The 17467-nt window shown below is 44.6% G+C and overlaps 1 protein-coding gene across 6 annotated transcripts in view; it reads right to left on the bottom strand.

The window, feature by feature from the left end:
* The window catches only part of ST7 (suppression of tumorigenicity 7), a 249405-nt gene extending 232472 nt beyond the window's left edge, over positions 1-16933 (bottom strand). For 2 of the 6 annotated variants that reach the window (XM_077471738.1, XM_077471735.1), the window contains exon 1: positions 16735-16932. In XM_077471738.1, coding sequence (XP_077327864.1) covers positions 16735-16879 — 145 coding nt within the window. In that variant the 5' untranslated portion in view covers positions 16880-16932. Of the gene's footprint in view, positions 1-13089; positions 13269-16359; positions 16577-16734 lie in introns of those variants that run through there. The other 4 variants (XM_077471741.1, XM_077471736.1, XM_077471737.1 and 1 more) reach the window with 4 other exon arrangements.
* Positions 16934-17467: the final 534 nt, after the last annotated feature.

A 17467-nucleotide genomic window follows, 5' to 3' on the forward strand; every position in this document is an offset into this window, starting at 1 on the left:
AAGTGGTTAAAAAAGAAGTGTTTTCAGAGATCTAAAGATATAGATTTGGGGACAAATCGGACAGATTGGGGTAGGGAGTTTCCAAGGACGGGAGAAGTTTTGGAGAAATCCTGGAGGCAAGCATGGGAGGAGGTGACAAGGGATTTAGAGAGGAGGAGGTCTTGGGAGGACCGCAGAGAGCAGCTTGAATTGGTGGTGTCATTAGTTAAAGGGCGTAGCTGTATTCTAGAAATGTTGCGGAGGCCAAGGCGGCATTATTTGGACAGGGATTGGACGTGGGACTGAAAGGACAGTTCAGAGTCTAAGGTTACCCTAGCACCCTGGCATGTGGGGACAGACTGATAGATGTGCCAAGTTGCTGATTCATAAGTGAAACAGGCCCAAATAGTGAAAAACATTCAAAATGGGGAAAAAAAAAAAAAAAAAAGTTTCACTATTTGGACCCGTTTCCTTTGGCCCCATGTGTTTTTTGTTTTGTTTTTTTAGATCACCCCAGGTAGCCTTTGGTTTTTTCACTTATGAATCAGGACGGGCTAATCAGTTTTTTCTTTATATTATCACCATCTACAACCAGACTAATATTATTACTCCTTTATACTTTCATAGATGTAATTGAGCATCCGCCCCTGAAGAGTCTTGTTACACGAAACACGTTGAGAATATGTGATGCCGACTCATGTCTTTAATGGATATTCATGATGTTGATCTCTGTCAGGAATAGACCACCAATATTTGATTTTGAAGTCTCAATTATGGTTCTATTGTTTCATCTACCGTATATACTCGAGTATAAGCCGAGATTTTCAGCCCCTTTTTTAGGCTGAAAGTGCCCCCCTCGGCTTATACTCGAGTCACCCCCGTCTGCCTACCTGATCAGCGTGTCGTGCAGACAGACGGCGGCCATTCCACTGTTCAAAATCCGCGCCTCCCTGTCTGTGATAGGCGGAACACTCAATTTCCCAGCAGTCAGTGTTCCGCCTATCACGGACATCCTCTCATCCTCGTCCGTAGTATGAGGATGAGCGGATGTCCGTGATAGGCGGAAGACTGACTGCTGGGAAATTGAGTGTTCCACCTATCACAGACGAGTAGGAGAGGTGCGGCTTTTGAATCCTGGAATGGCCGCCGTATGTTTTTATGACATGCTGATCGGTGCAAAATGGCACACGGAGCTGCAGATGGGCACAGAGCTGCAGGACACAGGTAGGCTGCAATGGACACAGGGAGGTATGCAGCTGCAGATGGGCATTGTTGACCCTCTTTTCCACTTAGAGTAGCTACTGCATGTCTCATCTTCAGCTTATACACGAGTCAATAAGTTTTCCCAGTTTTTTTGTGGTAAATTAGGGGCCTCGGCTCATATTCGAGTCGATCTATACTCGAGTATATACGGTTTTTTTACTCTTGTTGCCAGTGCAGCATATGATATGATACATGTACATATATGAATTTATCCAATGCAATGTAATAATTGTTTTTTTTTTTTAATTATTATACTTATGTATTTTTTTTATCCATGCCACACTTGTAATTTTTATGTGTGGGTGGAATACACATAAATTAATATACCATTGTTTATGTGGTTTTCATTAGTACCACGGTTTATATATTATTCTTCTTGATTATTTAAACTTGCATTGTTTCAATCTAACCCACATTGTCAGCAACCTCATTTAAAGTCCCATTCCTCCTTTTTTGGTTAATTACATGTACTAGGGATGGAGGCACACTATGTGCCTCATTTAAAGTCCCCGAAAATCCCCCCCCCCCCATTTTGTTTTATTTTAACAGTGAAATAAAAAATAAAAAACACATTTCAAAAAAAGTTATAAAATGGATTTGTATTTTAACGAGTGACAGGAGTATTTGACCTGATCCTCCTTTTCTGGGGTCCCCCGTCAGCACTCTTGGCTCCTCCTCTGGATCGAGTGTCCCCACGGAGAGCCATTTTCCATGGGGGCACTCATGTAGGTGCGCTCGAGTCCTGTTGCTGCGTGCATTTGACACAGACAGAAGGACTCCGTGTCCCCCCGTGTCTGGATTTAATCGACAGAAGTGGGAGTCAATGGCTCCTGCTGCTATCTATCCAATGAGGACCAAAGACAGTGACTTTCATTCCTTTAAAACCTGTAAAGCAAAGGCAGAATGAGCTAGTATGCACTGCATTCTAGCTCATTATGAAATAATTACCTTAGAACGAGGCATCGGCATCTAATCCTGGTCATCGCTGAGGGAGCCGACATGTTATCCTCGGCGTGGCTTCCAGGTTCGTGGCCGGAGCCGCAATTACATCACTCCCACGCTTGCACACAGGAGTCTTCTTTCCTGGCAGCGTCTGGCGGACCATCACGGTGCATGCACCACCAACGTCAGCAGCTGCATGCAAAGTGAGTATCTCCTAAACCGTACACGCTTACCTGAAAATGTATATCGGTGTGTGTATATATATATATATATATATATATATATGTGTGTATGTGTGTATGTGTGTGTGTATATATATATATATATATATATATATATATATATATATATATATACACATATACACACATATACATACACACAAAAAAGAGAAAGGGGTATACAACCACTTTAAAGGTGAAAAACCTGGAGGGTTGACAGCTCGTTTAAGGTTTCGAGGCTGGCGTTTAGTAACTCAAAAATTCGAACCTTCAGCTTCCTCCACGTATTTTCTATGGGATTAAGGTCTGGAGACTAGCTAGACTACTCCAGAACCTTAACTTCCATACTGGGCCTAGTCTGGCACTCCTCTCCTACATGTAAAAATCTTTTTTTTTTGCTAGAAAATTACTCATAACCCCCAAATATATATAATAATATGTTATGTTAATTTTAGCAGACACCCTAGGGAATAAAATGGCAATCATTGCAACTTTTTATGTTGCATGGTATTTGCGCAACAATTTTTTTAATGCTTTTTTTGGGGGGGGGGAAAAAAAAAAGTTTCATGAATAAAAAAATAAAAACACGAAACAGTAGTCTTTGTAGCCCATTGCAGCCTTGTGTAGGTCTACAATCTTGTCCTTGACATCCTTTGGTCTTAGCCACGGTAGAGAGATTGGAATCTGATTGCTTCTCTGGACAGGTGTCTTTTATACAGGTAACAAGCTGAGATTAGGAGTACTCACAATCTCAGCTCATTACCTGTATAGAAGACACCTGGGAGCCAGAAAAATTGGTGATTGATAGGGGATCATTTTACTCATTAAAATGCAAATCAAACGTATAACTTTTTTCAAATGCGTTTTTCTGGATTTTTTTGTTGTTCTTCTGTCTCATTGTTAAAATAAACCTACCATTAAAATTAGACTGATCATTTATCATTGGGAACACGTACAAAATCAATAATATATTATATATTTTTTATCTTTATTTTACAAAAATACATGCATTACATAACAGGACTTCCAGAGACAACACAGCTGAGCTGCTTCCTTTGAGGACAAAATTTGTCTGCAGCTAAATAGCTGGACTAGACTAAAACAGAGAAAAAAAATTATATATCTATGTTTGCAGATCTGCAGTTTTCCACATTTTTTTTTTGTTTTCTAAATGCCCTGTACACATCACAATGCTGGTGTTAAATGGCCTTAAAGTGGAAGTCCATTCTAAAAATAAAATCCCTGCATCAATAGCCATCAACATTCTAACAATAACCTCTCTAGCCCTGTAAAGATAGAATATGTATACAAAACCAGCATGAGCTGGTGGCTATAGATGCTGGGATTTTAGTTTTAGCATGGATTTCCACTTTAAAAGTCAGTTTAAAAATGTCAAAGGCCAACATTTTTTTCCCTTTAGATTTGAATGCAGCAGGTTAGGGCTAGAATCCCCGTCAGGTTTTTACTGCTGTGTTCATGCTAGGGATATTCACTTTCATTGCCACAGAACCTAATGGGAAAATTCAAATTTGTACAGCCATCACCTGAAAAGAAATAGAAGGGAAATTGAATGAAAAGAAAACCAATAGGGGTTTTAATCAGTCTCAACTTTCCCTAATACTAAAAGTAGATAAGATATGCTTTAAGCCACATTTCCTTATAAAATGTAATTAACTTGTTACATTTAAAGTTCAAAAATAGTTCTGCAACTCTGGACCTTTCCTGGCAGCAGTCCATTAAACCCAGCTCTGTAACATGCAGCACTAGGGTATTTATGTAATCTTGCTGAAGCTTTCAAACAAATTTGTATGCCAACAGCTTCAACTATATTTAGAGTAGCGGTATCCCCGTAGGGGCTGCTGAAAGTTGTGGCCCACCTGTTACCCTGTAGAGCCTGGCATTCACTTCACAAACACCTCGAGTCAATAAACAGTCCATGTGTTTGATTTTATTTTATTGAGGGATTTGAACTTGGATAGGGATGGGAATTTAAGGGATGCCCAGTAGAATTTTAGAATAGTCAATTAGGGACAGAACTATCCCAGCAATCCCTCTTCAGGCCCTGCCAGCCCTCCTGGCTGCAGCTGCCCAACATTGCAATCCTCACTGGCTCCACACCCAAATCTGACTGTTGCCTCTCAGTAGTCCTCTCTGGCATGCCTCTCAGGTACTCGATAGCACATGTCACTCACCAGCCATCCCGGCTGCGCACACACCAGTGGTTCCCTCTTGAAGACCTGCCTGACGCCACTAGTTCCTGCTGTCCCCTGACTCCTCTCTGTGCCTCCTGTCCAGATCCTTCATGCGGTCTTGAAGGGTTCCTCCCTGCACCCGAGGCCCATTTGGCGGCCTCAAAAAGGTTCTTCCACCCGACAATTCCTCCCCAGCTGGGCTGGCTGCAGGAATTTAAGGAGGCCTGCCCCCTGCCAATCCAGGTTGGGGATTGGCCAGGGCTCCTTAGAACACCCCACACAGCTCCACCTCTCTTCCTCGCCTCTCTACTAGAATCCTCTAGAAGGAAAAGGGAGGCGACAGTGAAGTGATGCTGTCTGAATCACCAGCCTACCCTGAGCCACTCCGAGCCCACACAAATCAAAACAAGGGGATCAAATACTTATTTTACTCACTGAACTGCAACTCAACTTATAACATTTGTATCATGTGGGGGTTTTTTTTCTGGATTTTTGATTGATATTCTGTAAATTTAAAATACACCCACGATAACAATTGACAATTTGTTTGTAAGTGGGCAAACTTACAAAATCTGCACTTGACCAAATAATTATTTTCCCAATTGTACAGTATGCATGCACTTCAATTTAATTGTTCTGCTTAAAGCGGAGGTCCACCCTAAAGTGGACCTTCCGCTCATTGGAATCCTCCCCCCCCCTCCGGCGCCACAATTGGCACCTTTCAGGGGGGAGGGGGTGCAGGTAACTGTACAGTACAGGTATCTGCACCCACTTCCGGGATAGCTCTCTGTGGAAAGGGGCGTACATTACGCCCCTTTCCGAAAGTCCCCCGCTGCCTGCTGGGAAACACACAGATCCCAGAGGCAGCGGGTCCATCCTCATTGCGCAGCGCGACTCGCGCATGCGCAGTAGGGAACCGGGAAATGAAGCGGAAAGGCTCCACTTCCTGATTCCCATACCCAAGATGGTGGCTGCAGCACCCGAGAGACGATCGAGAGATCGGCTTCGGGTGCCGACATCACGGGCGCGCTGGACAGGTAAGTGTCACTATTTTAAAAGTCAGCAGCTGCAGTATTTGTAGATGCTGGCTTTTAAAAAAAAAAAACGCAGACTCCCAGCGGACTCCCTCTTTAAGAATTAGTACCTATACTAGAAGGACAGTAAACTAAACCCAAAAACATTAACCCATAGCTCACCAGCAACACACAAGATCTGAGCAAATTAGAATACTACACTTTGTAAATCACTTATAACATGTCAACAATGTTCTTATTACTATATGCACCTTAATACATCATAAAAGGAGTAATTAAAAACTTACATTAAAAAAAGACGTAGAGCAGGAAATACTTGATAAAACAGTCTATATAAAGTTTAACAGCACGTGCAATCGTAAGGCTGGGTTCACACTGCAGCGGTGATGAGATCGGATGTGATTCGCACCGCACTGCAGTGCAAATCACATCCGATCTCTGTGCGATGCGAGTTCAGGCAGATAGTATGGCTAAATTCGCATCGCATCTGGCCCAAACTCACACAGGACCCTTTTTTTGGTCCGCAGCAGAATCGGATCGCATGGGTGTTCACACCATGCGATCCGATTCCTGTCCGAGTTTGCAGATCGCACTGTGATATGCTAACTGATCTGGGGGTGTCATTAACGTTTCACTGACACTCCCAGCAGTTCGCATAGGGCAGTATGAACTGCCGCCGGGAGGCATGTGATGCGGGAACCCGCAGCAGATTCGCAGTGTTCCCGCATTGCTGCAGTGTGAACCCAGCCTTAGCCCCGGTTCACACTGAATGTGGTTTGAAATTGTGCTACTTCAGCGCAATTTCAAAGCTGCCAGTCAGTGAGATTTCATGGGCAACGTGAATAAATCAGTGCGAATTCATGCACAGATATCAATGCAAGTTGGAGAGCACATTAAAGCGGCAAGAAAAATAAAAAATAGTGCAGGAACCTTTTCCAAGTCAGAGTTGCACTGAATTGAACAGTTCTATAGCCAGAAATAGGGTGTGATTTGTCATGCGATTTGACAGGTCAAAGTTGCAATTACGTGAATGGAGTCTGAGTGCACACTGCTACATCCATTAATATGTTCTTTGAAAATGTTATAGAAACTCTATAGTGAATACCGTATATGAGTAAAATATATCATTTGTTATGGTGACCTTTCACTAGGACAGTAAATGATTGGAAATGCAAAAGTTTGTAAAGCCGGAATAAAGGGGAAATATTCCAATAGGGACACCTGTCTAAAAGAGGATTCAAACGTTGTAGAAATGTCCTCACGTCTTGCTATGGTACACAGTACAGAATATTTAAATGGGATATATATTATGAGGGGGGAGACACTACACACACCAAAAACAAAACCAGCTTTTGCTGCAATATTCTAGAACTGGGGTTTCCATGGAACCCAGGGGTCCCTCCAGAGGTTGCTAGGAGTTCTGTGTGCAATAAGCAATTCCTATTGACACCAATGATCCTATTAGCTATCTGTGAGGGGGGGGGGGGGGTGTATATATATACATGTATATACACATACACACACACACACACACACACACACACACACACACACACATTATAAAAAATAAAATTATATATTATATACATACATACACAGTGGTGTGAAAAAGTGTTTGCCCCCTTCCTCATTTCCTGTTCCTTTGCATGTTTGTCACACTTAAGTGTTTCGGAACATCAAACCAATTTAAACAATAGTCAAGGACAACACAAGTAAACACAAAATGCAATTTGTAAATGAAGGTGTTTATTATTAAAGGTGAAAAAAAATCCAAACCATCATGGCCCTGTGTGAAAAAGTGATTGCCCCCTAAACCTAATAACTGGTTGGGCCACCCTTAGCAGCAACAACTGCAACCAAGCGTTTGCGATAACGTGCAATGAGGCTTTTACAGCGTCCTGGAGGAATTTTGGCCCACTCATCTTTGCAGAATTGTCCTAATTCAGTTACATTAGAGGGTTTTCGAGCATGAATGGCCCTTTTAAGGTCATACCACAACATCTCAATAGGATTCAGGTCAGGACTTTGGCTAGGCCACTCCAAAGTCTTCATTTTGTTTTTCTTCAGCCATTCGGTGGTGGACTTGCTGGTGTGTTTAGGATCATTGTCCTGCTGCAGAACCCAAGTTCGTTTCAGCTTGAGTACACGAACAGATGGTCGGACATTCTCCTTCAGGATCTCTTGGTAGACAGCAGAATTCATAGTTCCTTTTATCACGGCAAGTCTTCCAGGTCCTGAAGCAGCAAAACAGCCCCATACCATCACACTACCACCACCATATTTTACTGTTGGTATAATGTTCTTTTTATGAAATGCAGTGTTCCTTCTACGCCAGATATACTTGGACACACACCTTCCAAAGAGTTCCACTTTTGTCTCATCGGTCCACAGAATGTTGTCCCAAAAGTCTTGGGGATCATCAAGATGTGTTGTGGAGAAATTGAGACGAGCTTTGATGTTCTTTTTGCTCAGCAGTGGTTTTCTCCTTGGAATTCTGCCATGCAGGCCATTTTTGCCCAGTCTTTTCCTGATGGTGGAGGCATGAACGCTGACCTTAACTGAGGCAAGTGAGGCCTGCAGTTCCTTGGACGTTGTTGTGGGGTCTTTTGTGACCTCTTGGATGAGTCGTCGCTGCGCTCTTGGGGTAATTTTGGGCGGCCGGCCACTCCTGGGAAGGTTCACCACTGTTCCATGTCTTCGCCATTTGTGGATAATGGCTCTCACTGTGGTTCGCTGGATTCCCAAAGCTTTGGAAATGGCTTTATAACCCTTTCCAGACTGATAGATCTCAATTACTTTCTTTCTCAATTGTTCCTGAATTTCTTTGGGTCTCGGCATGATGTGTAGCTTTTAAGGATCTTCTGGTGGACCTTACTGTGTCAAGCAGCTCCTATTTAAGTGATGCCTTGATTGTGAACAGGTGTGGCAATAATCAGGCCTGGGTGTGGCTAGAGAAATTGAACTCAGGTGTGGACAACCACAGTTATAGTATGTTTTAACAAGGGGGGCAATCACTTTTTCACACAGGGCCATGATGGTTTGGATTTTTTTTCACCTTTAATAATAAACACCTTCATTTACAAATTGCATTTTGTGTTTACTTGTGTAGTCCTTGACTATTGTTTAAATTGGTTAGATGTTCCGAAACACTTAAGTGTGACAAACATGCAAAGGAACAGGAAAGGAGGAAGGGGGCAAACACTTTTTCACACCACCCTGATAAAAATGAGATTATATATATATATATATATATATATATATATATATAGATATATAGAGATAGATAGATAGATATGTAGAGATAGATAGATATATAGAGATAGATAGATAGATATATAGAGATAGAGATAGAGATAGATAGATATATAGAGATAGATAGATATATAGAGATAGATAGATAGATATATAGAGATAGAGATAGATAGATATATAGAGATAGAGATTATATATATATATATATATATATATATATATATATATATATATATCTCATTTTTATCAGGGGTTCCCTGAGACCAGAAAGTTTTTTCAAGGGTTCCTCTTAGTTGAGAAAGACTGTTCTAGATACTTCCCTTCAGTACTTTATTTTTCTGCTACTAGATTAGGGTTGGAGACTTCCCACACGTGTGACTTTTGTAAAAATAGGTACAGTATACCAATAGCAAAATAGAGGGCATGTCTTAAGTCACCTACAGTTATGAAAAATTTCATAGAAAAACTTCCCACTGTTCACTTTTACGATGTGGTGAAGTCCCCCAGAAGTTCAGCCGCCTTCTCCTTTCCCAGCCGCTGAGCCATTGACAAATTACAGGTGCTTCAAGCATTCACAGTGGGGAGCCAGCTGTGAAGCCGCAAGGCTTCACTGCCAGTTTCCCTTACACGAAATGGCAGTGGCAGCACTCGAGAGCTAATTGAAAAATCAGCTGGGGTGAGGATACCGCTGGATTCCAGGACCGGCGTCCTATTAAAAGTCAGCAGTTACACTATTTATAGCTGCTGACTTAATTTTTTCTGAATGAGCCTGGAGCTCATCTTTAAAGTGATTGTAAATGATCACCTTATAAAACAATCCATTCAGTTTAAAATAAAAATGAAAGGCAAACCATTTGTGTATTAAAATAAAAATACCTACATTAGACTTACTGGTAATGGTATTTCTAAGAACCTTCCAGGACCACACACCTGAGAGATGAGAGGCTCCTCCCTACAGGAAACACAATCACTTGACAGCTTGTTATAAGTCCCCACCCTTCCCATTGATCCCCAGTATGTAATAAAGTAATCCTGAACTGGCTCACAAGGAGCATCGCTCCACATTAGGTACTTGCCACCTAGCGTTTAGCTTATCTTTCCATCCACGTAGGGTGGGAAGTAGGCCTGCCGTCCTGGAAGGTTCGTAGAAATACTGTTACTAGTAAGTCTAACATAGGTTTTCTCCTATCACCTTCCAGGACGGCACACCTGAGAGGATGATCAAGTAACCCCAGGCCTATTTTAGGGTGGGACTCCTGCCTGCAAGGCCTTTTTGCCAAATGCCAGGCTTTTGAATCTGAATTTTTTTACCTCCACTCCTTAGTGTGTGATGAAGGTATCCTAAGCTGGATCATGTAACTGATCTGCCAGTCTGCTCCACCTATGTCCGTGCCTTCTCTTCAGATGCAGGATCTAGGTGGCATGGGCTCTTAAAGATAAAATCTGAGAGCCTGTGAAATTTGTAAGTTAGAAAACCTTCTAGCAATCGTGGTTTATAATGTCTAACTGCTGCATAGGACCACTAAAATGGATTAAACAGACTTGTTCTGTGAAACACGGAACTACTTGGTCAACAAAGAACATCTGGTTTTAAACCATTAGTCTGTCCAGGAGAACGATTTAGAAAAAGGCTCCCTGACATACAATCCTTACGGGTACCCTGGAAGCCAAGATCTCTCACCCCCTTCCCCTCCGCCCTTTCCAAGTGGGGTTTGTACTTACTGGGCTCAGACCTGGATCTGCCCGCAGTTGTAGTTGCTTTCCCTTCCTACTGTTCCATGAGAAGGTTGGCTGGGCCCTGGGCTGCTGGTACTGCTTGTGGGGCTAGTACAGCGAGCTGACCCTGTCCGCCGCCTTGCTCGGTCTCTCCACACTGCTCCTGATGCAACCATGTAGTGAGGCTTGGAGTGTAGTACTTCTTGCTAGATAATTCCCGGCAATAAAGAGAGCGTCTGGCGGCGGTGTTTCATGCACATACAGCGATGGCACGCACTCCCTGCGCCAGAGTGCTGGTGCAAACTTGGGGTCGACCTGTGGGGTCCCCGGCTTCCCTAAAACCTGTCTCAACAGGGGACCATCAGACCCTCCCTAGTCATTCGGTCTTTAGGCTGGGTTCACACTGCTGCGATGCGGGAACGCAGCGAATCCGCTGCGGGTTCCCGCATCGCATGCCTCCCCGCGGCAGTTCACACTGCCCTATGCAAACTGCTGGGAGTGTCAGTGAAACATTAATGACACCCCCAGATCAGTTCGCATATCACAGTGCGATCTGCAAACTTGGACAGGAATCGGATTGCATGGTGTGAACACCCATGCGATCCGATTCTGCTGCAGACCAAAAAAAGGGTCCTGTGTGAGTTTGGGCCGGATGCGATGCGAATTCAGCCATACTATCTGTATGGCTGAACTCGCACCGCACAGAGATCGGATGTGATTTGCACTGCAGTGCGGTGCGAATCACATCCGATCTCATCACCGCAGCAGTATGAACCCAGCCTTAAACAAAATAAACATGCTGCTGCGTTTGGGAGAAACACAATCAATACTGGGGATCAAGGGGAAGGGTGGGGACTAATAAGCTGTCAAGTGATTGTTTCCTGTAGGGAGGAGCCCTCATCTCTCAGGCGTGCCGTCTTGGAAGGTGATAGGAGAAAAACACACACACTATAAATACAGTACACAAGTTTCTCAGTCATAGGCTGTGCAGGGGGCTTGTCAGGACAAGTCTGATCATTGGAGGAGAGAAGGCCAGTGCCCAGAATAGCTAGAGAACTGACCATGATGTGTTCTCCTGTTTAGTGTGGCCAGTTTTTAATAGGAAATCAGAGGGACTGGCAGGGATTTAATACAAAGGAAGCAATACAATGAGAACAGGATACTTTCTCATACAAGTACATGGTACAGCAGTCACATATCAGGAATATGAAATGTTGGGGTAACAAACACTAAATATTTTGGATGGTTGTGTAGGCGAGAGAGGTATTCAGAAATCAGTCCCCCCATTGGTCTAGGGTGCAGAGTGGGGCTTGGGATGTCTCCTGGAGCAATTTGTAGGCAATTTTGAGGCTTGACATATTCTGTATCCATTTACTCGACAAATCATCATATCATTTCATATTTTTCGTTTATTGTGTTTATGTGCAATAAAATGAATTTGGAGTATATAATTTATTTTTTTTGAAAAAAAAAAAAAAACACTGCACTAACATTGGGTGCCATAGGAAATAAGATGTTATTTTATAGGCCTTCGGCTTTCAGAAAATATTAGGGATGCACCGAAAATTCGGCCGAAAATGCCCTTTTCGGCAATATGCCGAAAGAGAAAAACCGGCGATAATGGAGCCGAAAATGGGGCGTGGCCTGGGTGGGGGACGGGGCTCCGCCCTCCGCCCCCTGGTTCTGCTCATCATGGGGGAGGTGTAGCGCAGGAGAGCCGCCTCTGCCGCCTGTTTGATCACAGCACCGGGAACATCACAGCTTTCATTTCAATAGCTGTGTGTTCCTGGCCGCGCGCCGTCACACACAGCCCCTCCCCCTTGTCCGGGCACTTTGATAGACAGATCACCCGCAGGATTGGACGGATGATCTGTCTATCAAAGTGCCCAGACAAGGGGGAGGGGCTGTGTGTGACGGCGCACGGCCGGGAACACACAGCTATTGAAATGAAAGCTGTGATGTTCCCGGCGCTGTGATCAAACAGGCGGTGGAGGCGGCTCTCTTCCCTGCACAGGCTGCCTGCAAAATGGGACACAGGCACACTGGCTGCAAAATGGCACACTGGCCTGCAATGGGGCACACTGGCCTGCAATGGGGCACGCCTCCTGTACCACGTCCCCAGTCTCTGACCATCTCCTGTACCACGTCCCCAGTCTCTGACCATCTCCTGTACCACGTCCCCAGTCTCTGACCATCTCCTGTATAAAAATATTTTTTTTTAAATATGTTTCGGTATCGGTGCTGTTTCGGTATCGTTTTCGGCCTAGTGTATTTTTCATTTTCGGTATCGGTTTCGGCACCAAGAAACCCATTCGGTGCACCCCTAAAAAATATGTAATATTTTGGATATTTTAATGTGTGCAAAGATGAAAAGCAGCAAAAACATTAGAGCAGAAATCTAGGCCACCACCTAACTACTCCTAAAAGTGTTTCTTCCCTTTCCTAACACCTAGTCTGACAAACTTGTTTAAGAAAGATCGATATACTTACCTATCTTCAGGCTGCTCCAGTTATATTATCTCCCATGTTTCAGCCAGCACCAGCTGTGGGGAAGAGAAGAGAGTGCTTGACAATGCCTGGGAGCAGAGACATCACCCATAGGCTCCAATTGCCCATCCAGCATCAGTGCATCCTCCTCTTCCTTGCAGCTGCTGCTAGTCAACAGAGGGCTGAAAGTAGGCACAAAAAAAAATAATAAATAATAATAATAATAATAATAATAATAATAATAATAATAATAATAATAATAATAATAGGCAAGATAAAAAAAAAAAAAAAAAAAAAAAAAAAAACATAAAACACTGACTTTACAACCCCTTTAACTTTAAATGACGGCTACAGCGCGGACCTGCTTTGTCGGGACTATGAGACTCGCCTGATCACGGATCGGAGCAAGGGGTCGATCCCGACCCCTTACCACGTGATCAGCTGTCAGCCAATGACAGCTGATCATGTGACACAACAGAGCCGGTAATCGGCTATTTTTCCTCCTCGCGCTGACAGCGCGAGGAGAAAAAAAAAAAAAAAAAAGCTGATCACGGCCAGCTTATCAGTGCCCACCTGCCCCCTTCCAGTGCCACCCAAATAATAAAAAAGTGCCGCCCATCAGTGCCCACAGTGCCACCTATCAGTGCCCACAGTCTGCCTCAACAACAGTGCTGCACCCCAGTGCCACATATCTGTGCCCATCAGTGCCACCTATCAGTGCCCATCAGTCCCATCTATCAGTGGTACCTATCAGTGCCCCTTAGTGCCACCCATCCGTGCCATCTTATCTGTGCCCACCTGCCCCCTTCCAGTGCCACCCAAATAATAAAAAAGTGCCGCCCATCAGTGCCCACAGTGCCAGTCTGCCTCAACAACAGTGCTGCACCCCAGTGCCACATATCTGTGCCACCTATCAGTGCCCATCAGTCCCATCTATCAGTGGTACCCATCAGTGCCCCTGAGTGCCACCCATCCGTGCCATCTTATCTGTGCCCATCTTTGCCCATCAGTGCCGCCTTAACTGTGCCCACCAGTGCCGCCTCATCAGCGCATTTCAATGAAGGAGAAAAATTACCTGTTTGCAAAATTTTATAACAAACTATTAAACATGATTTTTTTTTTGCATCTTTTTTTGTTTGTTTCGCAAAAAATAAAACTCCCAGCTGTAATTAAATACCACCAAAAGAAAGCTCTATTTGTGGGAAAAAAAATTATAAAAATTTAATTTGGGTACAGTGTTGTATGACCGCGCAATTGTCATTCAAAGTGCAAAAGCGCTGAAAGCTGAAAATTGGACTGGGCAGGAGGGGGGTTTAAGTGCCCAGTAAGCAAGTGGTTAAGTCAAATGTTTTTTTTTCTAGTTGAAAAATTCAACTCAAATTGGCGTTGAAAATAATTAAAAGTGCTGGTGGTTTTTACTGCTATTGGGGGGATTACCAGATAGGAAGTGAGGGAAAATCTACAACAGGCACACACAGACAAACACAACATTCTGTTGGGGGTTCTAACCCTCTCCTACTCTACTTATATATTTGTATTACTATTCATGTTGCTTTTGGAGAGTTCCCCTCACTTCCTGTCTGGAAATACGTTGTCAGCAGGACAGGAAATGAACAGAGGTGCTTACCTTTCCCACTTCATCCAAAACTATTTTGGCTGGAAAAAGAGTCATACCTGGATCACCTAAATACCACCACCATGGTCACAATTGTTTTGGCATATTACCAGGAAGTCCCTACACCTCACCATCACATTGCAGTCTACTGAAAAATATGTAGAATATGCGACATCTATTGACAAAACCTGTTCGTTTTTTTTTTTAATATATGCTGTATATCCAAGTAAAAGGAAACCCAGAAAAGGTAAAAAGGAACCAAAATCTCCAGTTCTTGTCTCCACAATGTCTGCAAGCTCGCTTTCCACCAATGACACTTCCACAACTTCTGATTTCAGCATGTTCAGCCATCTTGATTGGCAGTTCTGGGATGACACACCTCACACAGCAGTTAAAGCGGAGTTCCACCCAAAAGTGGAACTTCTGCTCACCCCCCCCCCCCCCCCACCCCACCGGTGCCACAATTGGCACCTTTCGGGGGGGAGGGGGGTGCAGATACCTGTATAATAGTCTCGCCCCTTCCTGCATCCCCCCCCCGGGAAACACACAGATCCAAGGAGATAGTGAGGACCATTTAGGACATGCATGCGCATTAAGGAACTGGGAAGTGAAGCCGTAACGCTTCACTTCCCGATTTCCTCACCGAGAGATTGATCGGCTTCGGCATCGCTGGACTCCAGGAAAGGTAAGTGTCCATTTATTAAAAGTCAGCAACTGCAGTATTTGTAGCTGCTGGCTTTTAAAAACTTTTTTTTTTTGTGCACACCCGCTTTAACGTCCCTGGGACTAAAGCATGCAAATATCGCACTCTAGTATCCGCACAGAGCTTAGCATATATTCTAAGGCCTCTTCTACACGGTACTGATGTTTGAAAAGTTTCAGGCATTTATGGCGGGTGTCTTTTAAAAATAAATAATAATTCTAGCTAGTAATATTCTTGCATAAAGTTCTACTTTGTGGTTTATGCATGAAGACATTAGCACAGCGCTTAGTGATACGGCCAGGCTGCACGCGGCTACCGGAAGCAAGCGCACGGCTACGGGAACCATGCGTCGGGCTGCACGTGGCTACAGGAAGCAAGCGCGCGGCTACGGGAACCATGCGTCGGGCTGCACGCGGCTACAGGAAGCAAGCGCACGGCTACGGGAACCATGCGTCGGGCTGCACGTGGCTACAGGAAGCAAGCGCGCGGCTACGGGAACCATGCGTCGGGCTGCACGCGGCTACAGGAAGCAAGCGCACGGCTACGGGAACCATGCGTCGGGCTGCACGCGGCTACAGGAAGCAAGCGCGCGGCTACGGGAACCATGCGTCGGGCTGCACGCGGCTACAGGAAGCAAGCGCGCGGCTACAGGAAGCATGCGCCGGGCTGCACGCAGATACCGGAAGCAAGCGCGTGGCCATGGGAAGAAAGCGCCAGGCTGCACGCGGCCACCGTAACCAAGCGCCAGGCTGCACGCGGCTACCGGAACCAAGCGCCAGGATGCACGCGGCTACCGGAACCAAGCGCCAGGCTGGATGGGGTACTTTTCAGGGTGCGATGGTTTGTGCATGTCACATTTAGCATGACCTATTGATTTCAATGGGCAGCCCTAGGCGTAAAAATCAAACAGATGTAGTGCATGACCCCCCCTTTTTTTTTTTTTTTTTGCACTTACCAAAAACACATGGCACTTTCACAGGCGATGTACGATTATTTGTGTGTTGCAGGAACGTGCACATTACTGTACGGATTTCCACAATGCACAAACATGAATGTAGAGCCAGGAGGACCCAGGCTGGAGCTGTGTGTCCCACCAAGGAATGCTCCGGCACTAGGACCCAGCAGTCACCTCCTGACAAGTCCGTCCACAAACAATGGAAAAGAGCGGAGAAAAGTGTGTGGGGGGGCTCAGGCCGGACCCCCCCTCTCCTCCCGGGGTACCGGACATCCCCCCACCACACTCGCAGCCGCCCCCCCTCCTCCAACCAACTTCTTCCTCCCCACCCCCCCTCAGTGCAGAAAACGTGGCAGTCCCCTCCTCCCCGCCTACCTGTACTCAGATTGTCATTGATTTTCAGCGGGACCCTCAGGATGTAGACCAGGAAGAGCATGAAGAAGAACCACACCGTCCACAGGTACGTCCACGACCACACCATACACGACTTCAGCTGCTCCAGGAAGCCAGCTTCAGCCATATTCTGTGTGAGGGGAGAGAGCTGCTCTCTGCTGGCCCCCAGTGCTCAGCGAGTGTACAGCCTGGGAGGACTCACTCACTCACTCACGGCTACATTGTAACCAATCAGAGACTAAGGTACCTGCCCTCCCCTCCCCCACACACCCACCACAAGTCAAGACATGGCCCACTGACAGCTCTATGACTCCACACATTCCCCCCATTACTACAGGATAAACATTTACTTCACTTCTGGGATTACAACCCCTGGCAGCTTTCTGGCTGTATTCACACCTCATGTGTTTTTTTTCAGGCTTTTTGGCATTTTTGAGCTTTGGAGTTTTTCTTATTAACCAATAGAGAAAAATATCATTTGTTTTATCATTTGTTGCTGAGTTTTTCAGATTTTTATTTATTTATTTTTACTTTTTTTTGTAAGGGGCTATAGGTTATGGATAGGAATTAATTAATGTATTACTTTTTTTCCTTATTATTTATTTTGTTAGGTGTTAAAATATTAAGGTTAGGAATTGGAGCTTATTATTAGGGGTTAATATTAGGGTTTATTATTAGGGGTTAATATTAGGGTTTATTAGTAGGGGTTAATATT

Source organism: Lithobates pipiens, unplaced genomic scaffold (genome assembly GCF_037356315.1).
Source record: "Lithobates pipiens isolate NorthernLeopardFrog02 unplaced genomic scaffold, aLitPip1_a1.2 Scaffold_8, whole genome shotgun sequence".
NCBI classification, from domain to species: domain Eukaryota; kingdom Metazoa; phylum Chordata; class Amphibia; order Anura; family Ranidae; genus Lithobates; species Lithobates pipiens.